Source organism: Platichthys flesus, chromosome 2, assembly GCF_949316205.1.
Source record: "Platichthys flesus chromosome 2, fPlaFle2.1, whole genome shotgun sequence".
Taxonomy (NCBI): Eukaryota; Metazoa; Chordata; class Actinopteri; order Pleuronectiformes; family Pleuronectidae; genus Platichthys; species Platichthys flesus.
The window spans coordinates 10220452-10240921 of NC_084946.1; the positions used below are offsets into that span (position 1 = coordinate 10220452).

A 20470-nucleotide genomic window follows, 5' to 3' on the forward strand; every position below is an offset into this window, starting at 1 on the left:
CGACCAATCTGACGACTCTCAGCATCCGAACCCAAGGACTTTATGGCGGAATCCTTACAAGCACAGCGACATCAAGAATGTACTGGAATTATAAAGATGCCATTATCACATGAGAGCTATCAGGCTTAACTTAATTTACCAATGCTGGACATGAACCAAAAGTGGTCGGAGCCAGTGTGGACTGCTGCTGAAAGAGGGCCCCTTCCTTTTTAATCAGTAACTTCAGACATAACGAGTGAGTGTGTGTGTGACATTAGGCTGTTGCTTTAGAACACACTCAGTGTTCAGCAGATCACTAAATATATAATGATTTGGCAGCTTAAACTTCATTTGGCTGTAGTGTTTTCATTGAGACATCATTCATTTTAACTCCAGTCCATTTAAACATGTAATTACGACTTTACGCTTTTTTTTTTTCAGCATACATTGATGCAAAGCCATAGATCCTTTGATATCTTTTTAAAATATTTTGGTCAAATTTAATATTTTATCTGTGCCCCATCACACTGAGTATATGAAAATGTCCATATGGCACATTTAACAGCACTGAACCAGCAAAAAATTTGAATTGAAAATGAATTTTAAAAATATATGTATAAAAAAACAGATTAATATTGAAAAAACTATCATTAATATTTGATAAATAAAATTTTGCCCAATACCATGATTTAATAAGGTCTGCAATGATTTCAACATTTCCAGGGTCATCCTTGCAAACTAAGGATAATGAAATGAGCAGCTTGGTGGAAAGAGGAAGGCCGGTGCGTACAATCTAATAAAGAAACGCTAAATTCTACTCCTACAGCTCATTAACAGGAAGTTTTGGATCACACTTACCGTTGTATATCTTTTCCCACGGTTTCCTTTACTCAGCTGTGGTTCATCCCAGCACAGAAGATGTTGTGTCTCAGTCAAATTGTTGAACTCTTTCATGCATTTTCCAAGAGAAGCATATATGCTCTGCCATGAGTCAACGGGCAGATCATTGTTTGACTCACCAACCTGTGGTGATGCCGGATGGTGACTGGGGCCTCTGTTAGCCTTTATCAGTGTCTCTACTGCCTCTGACTGTGCATACACATTGTTGGAGATATATGAACTGTGTGCACCGTGTTTTCACTGATGGCAGCTACTTTGCTCCCAGATATTGTATCCACCTTCCTCCATGCCGAAGCAGCAGGAGAGGAAAGAAACTGAACTTGAGAAAACACTCCACTCAACCTTTTCTACACGTGACTGAAAATAACGCTTGTTCTTCTGTAATTATTTTCATGACAAATGCTTTTGATTATTTCGCACACAGAACTTAATGTCCAAAGCTGAACTTTAGCATTACACATAGGCACATTCACACACAGGTTTGCGCATGTCCTTTGCATTGACCTCCAATCATTGTTGACAGCCTGACCAAAGCCTAATCATTAACCTTAACATGACCAATTCATGCCCAGCTCTGGTCTTAACCTAACTACCATTGTAGCACAGAATGTTCCTCTTAAGCATGTGTCAGGGGTGCAAAAGTTCATAGCTGTAAACATCTATCAGTCGTGAGTTCCCAGGCAGCCCTTAAGAATTTATATTAGTGCTGTGCCCATCAGAAGTCCGCTGAGCTTCCAGGCAGAGCCAAGTCTCTTGTTGGAGTCCTCAGATAGACCTGACTAAAACAAAGAAGCTCCTGGTTCTGTATGAATAGATTATCATTATGTAAATTGGAATATGTTTTGTGTCATTGCATCATTTGGATCATTTGAAAATCATCGATGAAAGAAGTTTACCTGATAGTTGTGGTCCATGATCGGAAATCCTCTGAGCGCAGGTTGAACTATCGTCTCTGTGCATTACTTTCGCTCTTCCGTTCACACAGTTCATTTGTTGTGCACATAATTTCGACAACACACCCAGAACACCAACAGATCCTGTCTTGCAGCCTGTCATAAAACTGTCACACCCTGGCAAGGTGGTGACAGAACCTGTTGTTAGCATTCCCAGACATAGAACGACTGTCAATTGCTGCCCAGGTTATGGATCTGCATGGCTCTAGTCACTAGGATCAATTAATTGATTCCACAAACATATATTCATCCTCCTCAGCACTTCAGGCCCATGGTCAGCAGCAGCCATGACACCTTCTCTTTTTAAACTATGGTTAAGTGTCGTAAAACGTCACACAATCCTTCGACCAATGTTAAAGTAGACGACTGGATCAATACATATTTAATAGAGACATTGATACCGCCACATAGAGATCACACACACACACACACACACACACACATACACACACACACACACACACACACACACACACACACACACATACACAAAGCCACACTCCACTACCACGTTTGCATCTCATTTGCGCCCCCCTGGTCAATGACGTGAAGAGCCACGAAAGTATTGTGAGTTGTCCTGTTTGTTGCTCAGCTCTCCACACTGTCATGTAATGAATGGAAAAGTCATGTCAATTTTGTATCAGTTTTCATTGCACTGCTTTTTTTTATATTAATTTTCTAATTGTCTCTATTTGTTTGTAATTGTCAATATTATTAATAATATACATTTTGCACTTATACATAATTTTTGAAGCACCTTGAAAGACTGAGAACATATTTTATTATTATTATTATTATTATTATTATTATTTCTGTCTACTGTCTTTTTTTCTAAACCTTCCACTACTGGTTCAAACGTTTCTTTATTCGTCTGTAATATTTTTATTTTTATAATTCTGCTCCAATATTATGATCTTCTGATGGGTGCAGTGTAAATAAAGTTTCCTATTATTTTAAACCTAAAGGTTTCTATAGGCAATACCAAGGTGTAATAATAGAAGCCCTGTTATTGAAATGAAATACTGTTGTACCACAGCTCTAACACTTTTAACATTCAAGCTGAATGAAACTTCTTCTTAAAACCCATGTATGCAGTTTTTACAAAGATTCTGACAATCACAAATGTTTTCTTATCTTCGATTTGGATTATTGTAAGCACAAAATATAAGCACACTGAAGATCACACATACGCCCCCTTGACAAGTGAAATGCTTATCAGTTATTGTGGTATTGACTTTTAATTCTACAGATGTGTATTACAATTTAAATTACCATTCTATTTTTATATATGCATCACATATATATTATCATATCAATTTTTAAATCCATAATTTGTTTAATGCATGGAAATGTTGAAAAAAACTCCAAAAGTGTTTTGTGGACTCAAGCACTTCACCCACTCCTGATGTTATAATATATCTCTCAGGGATAAAGATGTTTCTTTGGCAGTTTCTAGTTTTAAAAACATGCTAAAAAGTCTGCAAGGTGCATATGAAAGGGCATATGCTGATATTATCTTATAACCATTTAGTTGAAAACATATAGAAATGCAGTAAGACAAGTTTAACACAAGCTGCCAAAAGGATTGTCTGCTTGTGTCAAGATGTCTTTATATATTTATTGTGCACTCGGGTATCATGTATCTGTTAAGTCATCCTGCAATCTAGTGACAGTAATACCAGGATGAGGTTATGTATCAGAAAAACTCCCACGTAATTGAGCCCTAAAGATAAAATCAAGTGATCTTCAAGTTCTGCCCCAGAATCAAAGTGATAACAGACGAATACACCGACAACTGAATCCCCCTATACAGGACAGAGCGCCCCCTCTGGTTGCAAACTATACTTCTGTGGTGTCAGGCTTGTATGTGCATGAGATCCCTAATAATCTTCATGTGAATGTGATTTTAATAATGGCGTTGGTCAGACGCATGTGCACAGCCATGGCAAGCACTCAGAGCCGGGAGACCAGTGTTGCCTCTGCATTATGTGACTCCTGAAAGTACACCAGTGCAATTATGTACATTCTATGTGCCTGCTGTCTGTTAACTATCTTTCTCCGTAGAATCAGTGGCTTTGTTTGCTTATTGTGTTGCTCCTTTTGTTTTCACAGGATTAAACAGAATCTGACACCAATAACTCAATCAAGTGAAAATTGGAATTGTGCTACATTGTGTCAAACTTGCATTTACATTAATGTATGATGAGGTGATACACATATATATATATGCCATTTTGTATGAAATAACACATTAGTTGTGAATGATGTATTCCGCTTTAGAAAATGTATTTAGAAAATTATATTTTAGAGTAACTAGGTGGAGCCACGGTCAGCTCAGCCATTAGCCTCACAGAAACTTGTATGTGGTATGTGGTAGATTAGCTGTGGTGATGAGTTGGGAACAAACTGTTGCTTCATACAACACTTCAATTGTGATTGTGATACAAAAACCTTATTATTCCTCTGTGAGCACTTTCAGTGCACATACAACTAAATGCACAGTAAGTTGCACTTTTATTTCCTGGGTCAAATGTCATTACTAAAACTTGGATTGAACATTAATCTGAGCTATAAGGGTTAATTATTTCCCATGAACAGATGAGATCATATCACTGCAAGTGATAACACCACTTTCTTTAGCATTTAAAACATTTCAATCTAGCAAACAGATTTAAAACAGATTGTCAGTATGTTTGGGAGACACATTTTAAAGATACCTTTCTTTTCATTTCTGCTTTATTGAACAGTTGACAATAAAAGGGGACAGAGGAGATGTCGACACTGAAGTGACCATGTCTGAGTGAGCTCAATCCAGGGATAAGTTTCAATTATATAATGATCAACTTTGAGTCATGGGGAGATCCTGGAGGAGGTGCCCTTTAAGGACGCTTTTTCCATTTCCTCCTCTCAGTCTTTGCAACACACTGGATGGACCCCTACTGGTCAAGATCCACAGTTCAGTGTGTTCCTGATTACCACAGTCATAATGATACTTTCCACTGGGAAATTAATGTGTTTTGTGTGAAAAATAAAATAAGTGCAAATCTGCATGAAACTGAAAAAGTGTAGTTGTTATTATTATGAAAGAATCACTTCCACTTTTGAAGCAGATGCATGAAAATAAGTAAGAAAAGCATAGTGGGCCCAAAGAAAAACACAGCAACAACACAGGACTGATAACATACAATTTCCATTGTACACATATTTTGTTCTTTCTGTCCAAATTATTGCTCCTGAGCACAACAGGTACAGTTAGAAACCATAGAAACCGAAGACAAAGCAAAAAGCAAGAGCACCCTACCCCATTAAACCTTGAAAATAAAAAGCGATACGCAACTTCAGTGAGGACCAGTTACTTTAGTTAATTTCAGCAAAGTAACCAAAAGGTTTCCTTTGCTGATACAACAACAACTCACTTTTGGTTCATCCGTTATGATAGGATGTACTGAGCCCAACTACAGACGAGGATTTCACTTTAAACTGAGCGAAGGCTGTTACCTATGGAATGTTGAGCATACAACTCATTTTCTGGGTCCCAAGCGCTCAAAGAGATGTCACAGCACTCGTGGTTACATTGTACACTTCATCACAGAGTAAGTGGTGATTAGTTGGATCAAGGATATCATCTTGGATAATAGTTTTGGGAGCCTTTCCCATCCCCAACCATTTACAATTCAGATGTTTACAGACAGAATAGAACACCGTTCAGATAGTGAAAATACAGTTTGAAAAAAAGAAAGAAAAAGATTGACTTCTACAGTAGTCTTTGTCCCTGGAGATGTGGATGTTTGTCTGCCTGCAGCTCAGTATGTTATAGTCCACTGCTTAATGCTGGCATCATGGGAGGTGGTCACTAGAGTGTGCTCATCGATCCAAGCCAGGGCGCTGACGTGGTGCAACCGATGAGTGTCTGCAGACATCACAGCATATAACCAGTTACAAACATGTAATAACATAAAGAAAACTCTCTGTGGACTTTACTGTGTAAAATATGAAAACATTTGCAGTCAATGTCACATCAGCAATACATAATATAATATCAAAAAATACACACTAGCATATAGAGTCTGGTTATATCTAGAATCAAAAAACAGGTTTTTATGTTTGTCTGACTTCAATAATAAAAAAACAATGACATCAGTTACTCAGTCATTGTTGAATCTTAGAAGTTGATCATCGTGGCGTTTTTTTGAGAAAATTATGTATGTAGCTCTTACAAAGTAACATCCAAGTGTACCTGTGTATGTCTGCACAGACGTTTGCCAGGCATGAGTTACCTACCTGGGATTTTGATTCTCTTGTCTGCATCAGCAACTGTCCAGACATACACCAACATGTCCATCCCACTGGTTGCAAAGTGCTCATTATCAGGTGACCAGGCCAGGGTCACCGGTCTGGCATGGTGTCCGTGAAACTCGTTTTTGACCTGGTGGGGGGGGGAAAGGCTAAGAGGTGAGAAATAACAAAAGGAGCCGATAACACCATTTTAAACTATGCTTCTGGATTCTGGAGCCTAAACATATAGTGTAAGTGAGTTTACCGTGTAGCCGTCTGCCACAGAAAAGACTGTGGAAACCTTCTTATCATCAATGACTGCCAGATAGGCTCCGTCATTAGAGTAGGCCATGTCTGTGACCGTCCCTAACACCTTGAGGGTTTTGCCATCATCCTTCAGAGTGTTACCCTGAATGGAGTACAGGTGGATTATTCCTTCCTATGGAGAGGAAGAAATACATGAATAAATCCCAAATATAATGTCAACAGGAGGATGTTCTGATGGTATTAATCCCTGAGATAATGTTAATTGTGTTCCGCTTACTGCTCCTCCCACTGCAGCCGTGGTGCCACCAGGATGGATGTCTCCCACCTCGGGTTCATAGTCGAGCTTGTCTAATGTGAAGACCTTCTTCTTGTCCTTCAGCAAGACAACCTAGGAAAAGAAAGAGGTCAGATCATGTCATATCTGTGATGTTGTGAACCCTTTGAAAAGCTCAACACCTGGCTGAGGGATGATGACATTACCTGCTCAATGCACACAGCCAGTGACAGCCCTCCTGACGCCACCGACACACTTTTGGGCTGGAAATCCATCTTCACCACATCAGAGGAGCTGAAGACCACCAGTTACAGTTAATTACATTATAATTAACCATTTAGCAAAGATAAGTGAAATCTGTTTTTATGAAGGCCAATATCTGGCTTCAGGTAAGAAAAACTCAAAATATGCAAATGATACCATTAACTTGAAGTGACACTTAAGACTTCAGAGGCCACCATGTAATAATGAGGTCATTCCAGTGCTTATTCTTACCACATCATTGGGAATTTTATGAATTCATCTGAAAACTTGTATTTCTCATTCCAATCCAACATCAATGCAACAACGCTAGCCTTCACTATGATGCAGGTCTAAAAATTATGTTGCTTCCACCAAGGAAGAGACTTTTTTTTTTTAGATCTGCATTTTCATGAAAAAAAATGACTACATGAATTTAGTCCATGGTTTTCTACATGGCCAATTATTAAGTGAAGGCGAATCCATTATCAACAGACGAAACAAAGCTTTAACTTGAAAGTCCTCTCTACTGGATAACTGCTTTATCCAGACTGACGTCTGATCCATTGTTACGAGACAAATCACACACCTGTACTCCTTCTTGTTGATGTTGGTGTAGCGCAGCGTGTCGTCCATGCTGCACGTCACCAGCTCGCCGGCATCGTTGGTCACCATCTTGCTCACCTGGTTGCTGTGGCCCTTCCCTGACATGCAGTCGTTCTCTCCAGTGTCTGCATCCCAGTAATGTGAGGTCGATGTTAAGGACAACAGTCATTCTAGATGTGGATATTTGATTTCCAGGGACATTTCTACTGAAAAGCATTGTTACTGACTGTACCACAGAGGCAACCACACCTACTATTCATCTGAGTGATGCACATTTTTTTAGCTTGTTGTTTGTGGATGAAACTGAAGGGGGTGATACTAATGAAATACTTTGAGTTGAGTCATTTGTACAACCTGCAAGAATCCAGTGATTTAGATGCAATAGTCAAAGAGGGTAATGAGCTGAAGTATATTGCAGATTAATCAGTGCTCATGTGTCCTGCTGCCTTTGCGCTGCATGGATTTTAAGAAACATTGTTGTTTCAAACTTGTATTAAGTTTAGAGCAGGTGAAGAGAAAAGATTTGTTAGAATGTCTCATTTTTTTTCACATCAACACATTTGGGGTGTTAGTTAAATATACCTATATTTTTGTGCTGGTGCTGGTCTGGAGCATCTATGGCACATCTCTGCACCCAGACCATCATTTATGATGAATTATATTGATCTACACATGTGGGCTGGTTTACTGAGAAAAACGTACCTTTACGCATTGTTTGTGTCTGGTGGGTATGACTGTTAAAAACACCTGACTATACTCTTTTAGCTATACAATGCTAAAAAAAATGACTGGCAGCAACTTAATCACTGGAAGGATATTGATGTGTCCATCATGACTCCCCGAGTAGATGTGCGATTTCCCGTCGGTTTTGTGAACTGTCAGACACTGGATGGATTTGCTGTGTCCCTGTTGGATGAACAAGTTCATGTCAGGATTTATTTATGAGGGTAAATAATAACAGTGATTATTTGAACATGCTGATTTACATTTCACAGATCATTTCCACAGTGTTTCAACAAATCAAAAGTTGAGCAGCTCCTTTTCTTCCCACAGCAACTCTTGGATTTAAAGATTTAGCGGAATCTGAACTCTACTGATAATATTCATAACACGCAACCTTGAGAATGTGAATATCTGACCTTCACGGTGCGTATAGGCCGGTTTGGGTTGTTCTTGTCCAGATAGTTGATGTATCCTGCCAGAGAGATGCTGAGGAGGTGGTTATTCTGCCACAGGCAGCCCAGCTGCTGGTCTGTCACATCGTTGCCCAGGTTGAAGGTGGTGACAGCCGTTTTTGCACCAACATCCCAGAGCTTCACGGTCTTGTCCCCTGAGGCAGAGATCAGTTGGGAACTGTCAGGACTCCAGCTGACCTGAAGCAGGTAATTTAAAAAGGGTGTAAAAAGTTAACATCATGATATTAATATGCATGTGACAAAATATAAGTTGCAAATTTACTGTCAAAGTGCCCTATAAGTGTTCACTTGACAACAGAAGCACCAATTGCCATAAGGAATTACTGGACGAGAATAAGCAAGTTGAGGAGAGAAGGAGACGGATTTCAGAGAATTCATTTATCAGAGAGGTCATTGGGAAAACAGGGCGGATCCTGCTGCATCAGTGCTAAAAGTATTAATGATCTTTTATCGACCAAACTCAACATAACACCTTCACTTCCTGTGTACCTGTCGTTCAGGGTATGATTACATTTTGTGTGCATGTGACAGGACTGGGTCCAAATCAAAATAATAAATCCCTACAGACCCAAGTCTGTCACCCCCCCCAAAACCCTGCCACTGCATATTAGAAAATAATATCATTTAATTCTGTAGGAAACACTACAGACTGGATTTGTTTGTTTAGATTAACCATATAAGACATAAGACTGGCAAATTACTGTATATACTGAATGTACATGTACTCCATAAGAGACTCCACTTACAGCATAGATTCCTCCATTGTGAGCCTTCTCTCCACCCAGTGAGCCGAGAGCCTCACCAGTCTTTCCATCATACATGAAAATCTGAAATACAGAGAACAAACATAATTTTTTGAGAATTGTAGTTTTTATATTTTCTATAGCCTGATCGTTGGGATGAGACGTCATTATTTGTGTTACTTTAGTAAATATCACAGTGATAGTTACTTTATTTAGTAAATCTCACTTCTACATTTTCATTGGTTCACACACTCAACAAACTAACACTCACCTGGCCGTCAGCGCCAGCTGTGACGAAACGATCTCCATCCGGAGAGAAGCGGACACAGTTGACAAACTGGCTGTGTTCCTATAGCAATAACAAGGGGGAGGGGGATGAAAAATAATTATTAAAGAAACATTGTTGTTTCAGTTATACTTTCAGGCCCTTATACAAAGACATAACAGGTAGTTCCAATTGGCAAAGGGAATGAAATGCATCATTTTCATCCTCATGACAGACCTTCCGGATATTAGACGGTCATGGCTGATCAAGGCTAATGTTTATTTACAAAAACTATATATAAATAGATATTTTTGCAAAAATCATTGCTGTGCACATTGAAAGAATAGCGCCAACATTCCCAGAACCATTCAATATAAATGTTTACAAGGTTTGCATATACCTGCTGCAGCCAAAATGTTTTAAATGCTGCTGACGATTAAAAATAATTATATATCTTGTATTTTCTCTCTCTCCTGCATATATTGTACTCTACGGAACTGTGTAGGACCAGCAAGTTAATGTGCAGCAACACACAGGTCATGTCTCTAAAAAGGAGCAAGTGTGCTGCTTTGCTTCTAAAGCTGCAAAACTAACTGATGACACAAAATAAAATGGAAGCTGTGATTTAATCAAAAACATAAATCCAAAGCACATAATTTAGCCTTTTCCGCTACAACGGCATTTCTACTGTATGACATGCAACCAGCACAACCAGTGTTACAGAAAGCACTTTTCTCTACTACGCTAAATATAATAATAGCAGATTGAATTCTAAAACCTGACCTAATGGATCTTTAGGTAAAGGCGAAAATATAAAAGTTTGGTACTCAAAAATGTAGAAAACGTTTCTTGAGATAAATAGCCCTGGTTCTGGGAAAATGACAACTATTCTCCAAGAATTTACGGGGGAAGTCGGTTATGTAATGTGGAGACAGCCAAACAAGGCAACAGTGTCAAAAACCACCCGAGCGTGAAGTTCAAATTCACAAGGAGAAAACTCTCAGTCTGATGTCATGGCTACATTTAACTAGAGATAATATTTTGTTACTGACATTAATACCACAAATAGAAGCTGACAATTAGCCTTTGGTTGGTGTGTTGAGTTTGACCTCACTGGTTAGAAGCAGGTCCAGCAAAAGCATCTTGGCTTTAGCTTTAATTAAACTGAAAAAATACTTTCAAAATGCTGCTCCAATGCCGTGAGGTAAAGAAAGAGAAACTAAACTTACACGTAATGTGAACTTGAACTTGAATGGAGGCCCCTCGGAGAAGGACGCACAGGTGTCATCACTGCCAGCGACGAGGCGGTAAGGGCGTTTCTGCCTGATGTCGACACTGTTGATTAATTTGCAGTGGCCGGAAATTTCCCCCACTGAGGAGCCAGAGTCCCAGAGGAACACCGCCCCAAACCTGCAGGAAGAGATGAACAACACATTCAGTTGCTCCAGGTCTCAAAGTTTCAAAGTAAAAAACAAGTCTCCTAGGATGAAATACAAACAAATATGAACACAACATTTTGAGGTGTACCTACAAAAAGTCTAGAATTTATTTCTAGATTAATTCCCAAGTAAATTATAATACAATTTCAATACAAAAAGATGACTTGGGAGGACACTATATTTAAAGCAAACACTGGTTTTGTGTCTAGTGCACATTAATCAGTGTGTGTGGGGAGGAACTTGAGACTGAGTCATTGTGGTCAGCGTATAATGAAGTGCTTTCATATCTTGATGATGAGTAGACATCTTTTCTTGGCCCTGATACTCACTTCTCTCGTCCATCACCGACCACTGCCATCCTCTTGCTGTCTTCTGTCCAGGCGATGTCCTTGACCATGCCTGAAAGGGGCGTGTACTCATACTTGAGCAGGTGCTCCTTCTGAGTGGTGTCCCAGATACGGATCTTTCCGCATGCATCTGAAGGATTTATATACAGTTATTTTGATTCCACATAACTGTGGTCAGTTTAGATAGACGTTTGTTGAAACAAGTTCACATCGGGGTTGTTTACCTCCAGAAGCAATGTAGAATCCACTGGGGGCATACTTGGCAACAGTCACTTGGTGGGCGTGTTCAGTGTAAATGTCTGCGATAGCCGGGTTCTATGAAACACAGGGGAAGTGACAGATCAGCACGTCTGCCTGACAAATGGTTTAGACATGTGTCTTTGCTTTATTTTCCAAATTCTAACTTTGATCCTATTATTTCTCTATATATATATATGTTTTATTTAGGGGAGAGCGTGGCCTAGGGGATAGAGCGGGTGCTCTGCAACAAGAAGGTTGCCGGTTCGAATCCCACTCTATCCCATCTGCATGCCTAAGTGTCCTTGGCAAGATACTGAACCCCTAAATGTAATGTAATGTAATTTGTTTGCTTAATAAAAAGAGAATGAAATGGACATGAGCATAAGCATCGAAGTTCAACACAAATCTTTACAGTGTTCACACCCTGACTTGACCCTTATGTGTAATAACTGGTGGAGGCTGGGCTCCATTTTGCAAACCATTGTGCTGATTGTTTTGTTAAAGAAAAGTTTCAGTCTCCCCCACAAGTCCAACACAGTTCAGTTCAATCCAATTCCAACAACGAAAAACCGATGCAATGAAAAAGAAGCTGTTCCAGCACATCACCCTGACCCTCATTCACCTCCACTGGCTCCAGATAAAGGTCTGACTTAATCACAGACTCCTCCTTCTCACCTACAAATCCCTCCGTGCCCTATCCCCACTATATTTAACTGACCTCCTCCATCCCTACACTCCACTCAGAAGGATGCAGTCCTCAAATTCAGGTTTGCTCTCTATCCCTAACACCAAACTGCGAACCTTTGCAGTCAGAGCGTTCTGTGTCGCCGCATCCACCCTCTGGAACTCTCTCCCTGCCGAAACATGCAACGCTGGATCTGTGGACAGCTTCAAAAAACTCCTCAAGCACCACCTGTTCAATAAGGCCTTTGACCTTAGTCAACACTCCGCCCTGCTATTAGTGCTGTTTATTTCTATCCTTTTTTGTGCCAATTGCTCAAGGGTTCTCTTGAAAGACGCTATATAAATGCACGCTAATATTATTATGATTAGTAACTGCAGATCTCCATAAGCCAATACCTCTGGAAAATAAACAGAAAGAGAAGCATCCGTGACGCTCCAATAACAACAGCGCTCCTAGATACAATATGTTCAGGGCACTCACGGTACCGTCGAGGGTCAAGTCGGTCAGCCAGTCGGGCATAAGATGGCCGGCAGCTCAAGGGAAATCACAGGAAATAAACAATTACCCCAGATGATTTCCTCCTAACTCGGAGTTTAGAGAAGAGGCATCTTATCCAGAGCTGTGACAACATGCAAACCCTAAAACGGACTTTTGTAAACGATCCTCTCTGACCTCCACTCATTGGTCTGAAAATACTAGTCACTTCTGTATTGGTTCCGATTAGGCAGGTTGTGGTCCCAGGGTTGTGATTGGATTTGAGTGTGATTGGAGACCCACACAACAGGCTGTACCTGCAGGGACTCGTGTTGCATTTCTGTCTTTGTGTATTGCAAACTGAAACTGTGGACGTCTGGACCGCGGTTTCAGTTTTTGTTTGAAAATCGTTACAGCCCTAGCAAATAAAATAAATTATAATATAAAAACCTACAGCAGCAGGAAGGACTCCTCTAGCAGAAGATTATTTCCACACATAAAAGGTTAAATTTGGAGAAGTTCTAAATTGTACCCACGCTTAATCATTCTTTGTCTGCAACCATTTCAGTTATAACTGAATGCAGATTTAAACACAGTATAATCCTGAAACAGCTGATAAGAGACCATGAGACAAAAGAATAAGTGCCATTTTCAAATAAAAAAATGATTTACTTATTATATTATTACATTATAACTTCTTATGTTTTCACACATATCCCGGTACATATTAAGCAGCATGTGCCATTGTGTGTGCTAAATTAAACTAGAAAAAAATGTCACCCAGTGCAATCTAGCAGTGTTAACCAGAGGTGACCCATAGTTTGGACGGCATCCAGAGCACACCTTACACAGCTGCTGGGTGTGGACCAGGAGCTCAGTGAAGTTCCAACTTTTAGTTTAGTTCGGTGGGAACACAATTTATACAGTTCTGCTTTCAAAAAAATGATGATTACCTCAATGTTCCTGATGATGACACACTTCCCGTTGGTATACAGGAAGTTTTTGCCTTTGGGATCGCCGCCAATCACTTTTGCCACTCCCCTCTCCATCTGTGGGAGACTGGCAAATACATGTTCTGAAAGAGGAGAAATGACATGAGATCACAGTTAATGTGAATTATTGAGATGAATACAGCTCAAAAGGAGCAAACACTGAGGAACCCTACAGTATAAACCTGAACAGATCTTTTTGCAGACAGAAACAACCTCACGGTATATAATAAAGACGATATGCACCTTGGAACCTGCAGCTTGCTCTGCATAGAAAAACAGTGTTTCAGATATAAGTGTATGCAGAGGTACACAGTGCTGCTTAATTCATCATTAGTCAATCTGGTGACTTGATGTCACTGACATTTCCAGATATTTGGCCAGGTCTGTTCTTATTGGTTAAAGGTGTGAGGCATCGTAGCAGTGCCCATGAGATGTTTATTTCTGTCCAAAATGAGATTGTTCACAGATGGTTCCGCCTCTGCATCACAAAAAACTGAATATCATTAAGATATTTGCAGATCTTTGAAATCACTGTTGAGGATCCACTTCTTCCAGGCTTGAGTTGTGTTTAAGACCTGGATTTCGTCTGTTACAGTGAATATTTTATTCCACATAATTTTTCTATACAAAATTTGAACTTCGGATTTAAGCATATATTTATATTCTTTGTGTCAAACCCTTTGGTCAATAGTGTTTCATTTCTTTTTTTAACATGCTACATCAATAAACTTTTACTTTACTCTTTAATCTTATTTGATTGTATCTTGTAAAACTAATTAAAAACTGTGTGTATATATATATTATTTCGGATTCGAAATTCCTTCTTTGGCAACATGATTGTTCTTAATGGTTGTGTTAAACTGTCCTTTTTATTACTGACCATTTGAGTTTGTTTGAGCTCATTCGATAAAAAATATTTAACAAGCAAAAGTTACATAACTATCTTATTTTTGAATACATTGTGCATAAATTTTTTTTCTTAAGCATTTGGACAGATTGAATCATAAAGCCGAATGTGATATAATGATGTTAGCATTATAAATTGATATAAATCAGTTTTATTCCTGAGAAATCCGCTCTTTAAAAGTGCTTCAGCTCTGTCAGCTACTTGCCCGGCGGCGCTTCCTCACTGTCTGGACATGTCACAACAATGCGATGCGGGAACAACTATTTCCTCTGTCTGACGTTAGCTCGACGGGCTAATGCTAACTGACAGGAACAGTCGGTGGCAGCGCTGTAAAGAAGAGTCGCTGTATCTTCACTACCAAGCGTGTGAACATTGATAAGTCGGCTTTTCTCGCTGGTGTTGTGAGGTCGTGCGTCTCTCACTCGGGAGATGAAGTGTCAAAAGTCGTGCAGCTCTCTATGGGCGAGGCTAGCTAACTGGCTAGCTGCGGAGCTACCTGGCGGAGTAGGTCGGTGAGTCGAGCGGCGTCGCCCTGAATGAGAGATGCCTCTCGGCGTTAGAGAAGAGAAGAGGGACTTACTCGGTTCAGACGGCATTTTTTATTTCTGCTGGGCTCTCGCGCTACGTGACACTTCCTAATGAATGAAAGAGTGGAGACAGTGAGGCTCCCCGGCTGTGCACTCCACGATCACACAAACACGGAAGCGGCTGCAGCGCTCACTCAGCCTGGCTTTGCCCATATATAGTCAACTCAGATAGTACGCTGCCATGGGCCGAGGCCACTGGGAGCTGTGCCTCCCTCAGTGCGGCCTGTCAGGCTCCCAGATTAACCGCTTCACAGGGACAGTTCACCCAAAAATGGAAATTCCCTCATTACCTACTCACCAGTATGCCAGTATGGGTGGGTGAAGTGTTTGAGTCCACAAAACACTTTTGGAGTTTCAGGGATGAGCAGCGTTGCAGCCAAATCCAATACAACTGAAGTAAATGGTTACTCCTGCTTCAAACCTACAAAAAAAAGATACCTTGTTGTTGTCTTGTGTATATGCATATATGGTCTATGGTTCAAACAGTGTTTAACCAAATTGAAATGAATCACGTATTGTTGCCCTAATGCACAGAACAGCATGACAACGCATTAAACACTCACACAACCCATGTTTCCATGTAAATTCGTCTGCTAAGATGGTGGATGTTTAGCTGTATGGATTGGATGTATTTATAATGTATGAGAGTAACCATAGAGGAACAAAGCCAGGTTTATTTGCAGGGGGGGGTGGGGGGGTGCCTGAGAAGCCAAACTGAGGGCAGAATTGTACCAGGTTATGAGACACACTACTTTGGCCACCAGAGAAAACAATGCACGTATGCATGAATAACCAAATGAAATGGCCAACAAGGACTATTTCACACATGTGAGAGGTTAACCCACTGACCCACAGTGTCATAATGGTGACTTTAAATCCTGATGTCATCCCATGAGTCAGTTCGGAGCATACCTGCCTGGAATAGGACTGGGAATCCCCTGACCTATTTAGGATGGTCCCATTCCAGAGGGTTTCCATGGCAACAGCACATGTAATGTAACAGCAATACACTGAGTGAAGAAAATCGAATAGTTTAAGCTCTGAGCCATTTTCCGATGGGCAAAGGGGAAGAGCTCGACATTTTGCCCCCCCCCCACACACACACACACTTTAACAGGCCATTAAATACGTGTTGTCAAGATACATCTGTCTCATACAAAGGTGTAAGTGGCCTTAAATAAACTTACAAGTAGCTTCAGCAGGTTGTTATTACCCATTAATTCACAGATCCAGTTCATGAAGTCCAGTAGGTGCAGAGGGTCTGTTATCAGGCATATTTTCAGCAATGTATTCTAATATCATTCAAAAACTTTTGTTTGCATTATCTTCAAAATTGTCAAGCACACAAATGATCAGTCTGCCTGCGGAAACCTCTGCAGCAACATGCTCAAGCAATATGCCAGAGATCCCTTTAGTCCTCATGGAAAATTAAAGGTTTTAATACATTGTCTGAATTAAATTGGATTTCGATGACATTTACGTTGTGCATTCTATTCCGACAAATTTGTTCAGTGAATTCAATCTTTAGTTTGAACATGGTTAAACGTTACACCTCAGTCTGTTCACTCCGCTCAGCTTCGGCCAAACGTTCAATCGGCCAATCGGCCATTCTGCTTCGGCCAACCTTCAATACCTTGAATAAAAAAAAATACCAAAAATGTTTGTAACAAACAATTAAGTAATACTTAAATGGAGCTTACTTATAGCACTTTGTAGTTTTGCTTTATGTTTGAAGAAATTGTACTTTCTTGATTCTTGTTGTCCTGGGTTTGTACCCTCAGGGTTGAATGCACTTATTGTAAGTTGCTTTGGATAAAAGCGTCAGCTAAATTAAATGTAATGTTATGTTGGTCATTGTGAGCATTTTTCAGGTTTCTTATGTGGTGGTTGCCATGGAAGTTTCTGTTTGACTCATGCCTGGAGTTGTCTGACGTAGATGGGCTTGATTTAGTGTCAATTAAGTGCCAGTCGGCTAATGGCTGACCAAATAGTAAATCCATTCATTTAAGTAAAGCCATGTAATATGTGCAAATAAACAAAGAAATCTGAACGTAGAGTAAACTTTTTTTTCACTGGTTGTACATTTTTGATATATATTCAGTGGATATCAAATGAACTGGATGCACTTTTATTGTATCAGTAGCCGTAAAACATAAAGACCTACTAATTCAGACCTTGAGCTGTCACAACCAAAACAACATCAAATGTCATTATATTCGAATGAGACAAAAGATAAATAGTTACTCACAGATACAATGACCACCAAATACGACAAGAAGTTAATATCAAAATAAACGTTTTATTGTGGGAAAACAAATTTACTGATAAATATACAAGATCAGAGGATCAACCTAAAGTTTCACAAAAAGACAAATACACTGATGAAGAGGTCACCAGGTAGAAAAGCAGTGCATTGTGGGAAACTGTCACTTTCTCTTCTGGAGCTCTCTGGCCAAAGCATCCAACTGTGGAGAGAGAAATTTGAGGTGAGACACGCGACAGGTTAGGAAGACACATGCAGGTGTGTTCTCAGTAGATCCTTTTGTGAGTGTGAGGAATCATGTCATGACTCAGCACCTTCAAGGAATCATTCATCACTTTGGGAAAAACACTTAACAGCTTACATACTGAATGTTTGATCGATTTTAGTCTTTAGGCTAAACTAACTATCATGCTCGCTTAAACTTTACATCTAAAGGGCAGAGATAAGGCCGGTATCAATTAAATGATTGGAACACATATTATTTATTACAAATGTTGATTTTAAACTGATATATTTATCTTCTGCCTAAGCCTCTGACCAAGAACTTAGTGCGTAGCCTGTACCATAATTCTGACTTTCACACAAATTACCCAAACTGTTGGTGTCTAACTAGTGGAGTGCCCAATCTGTTTGGAATGGGCTGATTGCTTGGTCTGTGTTAACGCTCTGAAGCTAATTCAGATTTATTCCATGTCATTAATGGGTCCCCCTAATCCTAACCCTAATGTCACTTTGTATTGTTTGTGTGCAGAGCTTTTTACAAACATTCTATGGTGCAGAGTTAAGTTAGAAGAATTTGTGTTCATCCTACCTCGTGTAACTTTAATGAAGATTTTATTGTCAATATTTCATGTGAAACGAAACTGCATTTGCTTTATTACTGTTCACGTATTTGACCTTTATATAAGAAAATCGATTTACTTGAGCAAAGTTGACGAAAAATGTACAGTAACTAGTGAATCTTAACTTCTTTTAACAGGCCTAATGTTGAGCGCCAGTCTTTCAAATTCATAGACAATGTTTCATGAGAACATTTCTCTGTTGCCTATCGAGTGAGAGGCTGATCATCAAATCCTATTGGAGGTAACTGAGTGTCAGAGGGATACGCCCTGTGCTTCGCATATGTGAGGGAAACATAACATTATATCTTCAGTTCTTCAGATCATATTTTTAAAATGACTTTAAAACATCTCTCAGAAGGATAATCTGAGTCTCAGTATTCATAGTGGATTTATATTTGCTGGATGAGACATTAAAGGTTCAGTGTATATACTTTAGTGGTATCTATTGGTGAAGTTGCATGTTGCAACTGAATACTCCTCACCTCACTCCCCTTCCAAACATGACAGAGAACCTGTGTCAGGCTTAAATTTTCATAACAACTCAAACGATGTTTAAGTTTGTCCAGTTTGGACCTCTGTAAAAAACATGGCGGCTTCTGTAGAGAGGACTCGCCCCAGATGTAAATAAGGTAATATTAAAGTTTCAAAATATAAAGGGCCCTTTCCAGGATAAAGAAAACAACATTTGTATAATTTACACATTTTTAATGATGAGTATGAGTATGAGTATGAGTATGAGTACTGCCAATAGATCCCTTTTCCCTTAATCTTACACACTGTTGATTCTCTCTACAAAGGGTTACCTTTATGAAGTTCCTGTGATAACAGTAGGACATTAGGGTTAGTGGTTACTTCACTTACAAGAATGTTCCTGAGAATGTTTCTCCTCTGGGGTCTCAAGTAGCTGCATTCCCCGGCCTCACACAGCTTTATCTCCTCTGAAATCTGGGGGGTGGGGGGGGGGGACAAACGAGGTGAAGAGTTTAGTCATCCTCACTAGAAAAATACTCAACCAAAGAGAGGCTGCCCAGACACACACACACACACACACACACACACACAAACACACACGCAAACACACGCACTAACACACAGAAACAGTGGTCCTGACCTCTGATGTGCCAAACGAGTCCAGCTCCCTCTTGCCTCCTGGGTACCAACCATGGGACCAGTGCTGGCCGCTGGACAGATGAGCCCCCACACAGAGAAGCAGCCCAAGCAGCAGAACCAACCGAGATGCACACATGATAATTCTACCTGTGGGTAAACACACACGTTCAGAGGCCTGACCCTCTGGAGTCTAGTTTTAACATGGAAAGCTTAAGTCTTAATATAGTCCATAATGTTTAAATACCCACAACAGTGCGATAAATGCTCAACACAATCGACTTTACCGGAGGGGGTTGTTACCAGGGAGCTGTTATGTATTTTGAGATGATATCAAGACAAGTAATACGTTTAAATACTGTTTTGTAAAAGTTGTGATATTTCACTGCAGTTTTGCAAACTTTTATGAACTTAATTTAACAATCGTGTTATGAACAAACCTGAAGTCAGTTTATTGTATATCCTGGTAAAAATAAAGATAGACTTAATGGGTCTCCACCAATTTTCACTGTGACAATAATTCTAATTCTCATTTGGCTTTGACAGAACAGTAGAGTTACACAGAGGTGAGAGTAGAGTGTCCTTACCTCAGCGCCAACTCTCACAACTTTATCACCACAGTCTGTCCTTGACGTCCCTCCAGAGGCTCCCTCTGCTCGTCCTGCAGTCAGTCAACGGCGGGAGATGTCTCACGGGTTCACAGGTGTAATTCTGTAAGGCATCTCTTCGCCCCTCACTATATGTACCAGTCGAAAAGCCCCCCCACCCAACACACATCTCTGCTGTCACTCCGTACGTGTCCCGCCCATCACTGACACCTGTGACCCCTCTGTTCCCGGTGGTGAAATGAGCCACACGCTGGGGACAGGACACACAGAAGACCTGGCCA

The 20470-nt window shown here is 40.1% G+C and overlaps 3 protein-coding genes across 3 annotated transcripts in view; all 3 read right to left on the minus strand.

The window, feature by feature from the left end:
• slc2a9l2 (solute carrier family 2 member 9, like 2) overlaps positions 1-1798 on the minus strand; it is a 118976-nt gene extending 117178 nt beyond the window's left edge. The window contains exons 1-2 of the mRNA XM_062397500.1: positions 838-1798; positions 1-82 (exon numbers count right to left, since the gene is read on the minus strand). The gene's annotated coding sequence lies outside the window, so the exon portion shown is untranslated. The remainder of the gene's footprint in view (positions 83-837) is intronic.
• Positions 1799-4550: 2752 nt separating this feature from the next.
• wdr1 (WD repeat domain 1) lies at positions 4551-15497 on the minus strand. Its single transcript, XM_062397510.1, has 15 exons — positions 15363-15497; positions 13837-13958; positions 11709-11799; positions 11467-11614; positions 10928-11108; positions 9705-9782; positions 9437-9517; positions 8634-8867; positions 8311-8400; positions 7478-7632; positions 6855-6942; positions 6652-6762; positions 6373-6546; positions 6114-6258; positions 4551-5742 (listed from the first exon to the last, which is right to left on the minus strand). Exons 1-15 carry the CDS (start codon positions 15376-15378, stop codon positions 5636-5638), a joined length of 1821 nt encoding a protein of 606 aa, XP_062253494.1. The 5' UTR covers positions 15379-15497; the 3' UTR covers positions 4551-5635.
• Positions 15498-17750: 2253 nt separating this feature from the next.
• gnrh2 (gonadotropin-releasing hormone 2) lies at positions 17751-20277 on the minus strand. The gene is made up of 4 exons (XM_062411283.1): positions 20169-20277; positions 19586-19731; positions 19336-19419; positions 17751-17834 (listed from the first exon to the last, which is right to left on the minus strand). The coding sequence occupies exons 2-4, from the start codon at positions 19718-19720 to the stop codon at positions 17796-17798; spliced, it is 258 nt and encodes an 85-aa protein (XP_062267267.1). The 5' UTR covers positions 19721-19731; positions 20169-20277; the 3' UTR covers positions 17751-17795.
• Between the last annotated feature and the right edge of the window lie 193 nt (positions 20278-20470).

Bases quoted from the DNA above. Each gene is read 5' to 3' on its own strand.
- gnrh2 (XM_062411283.1), bottom strand. From the start codon at position 19,720: ATGTGTGCATCTCGGTTGGTTCTGCTGCTTGGGCTGCTTCTCTGTGTG. The intron at 19,420-19,585 runs GTCAGGACCACT...CCCACCCCCCAG, and splicing joins ACTCGTTTGGCACATCAGAG to ATTTCAGAGGAGATAAAGCT. The intron at 17,835-19,335 runs GTAAGTGAAGTA...CTCTCTCCACAG, and splicing joins ACATTCTCAGGAACATTCTT to TTGGATGCTTTGGCCAGAGA.
- wdr1 (XM_062397510.1), bottom strand. The intron at 9,783-10,927 runs GTAAGTTTAGTT...TTATTGCTATAG, and splicing joins AGTTCAAGTTCACATTACGT to GAACACAGCCAGTTTGTCAA. The intron at 6,763-6,854 runs GTAATGTCATCA...TTCTTTTCCTAG, and splicing joins TGGCTGTGTGCATTGAGCAG to GTTGTCTTGCTGAAGGACAA.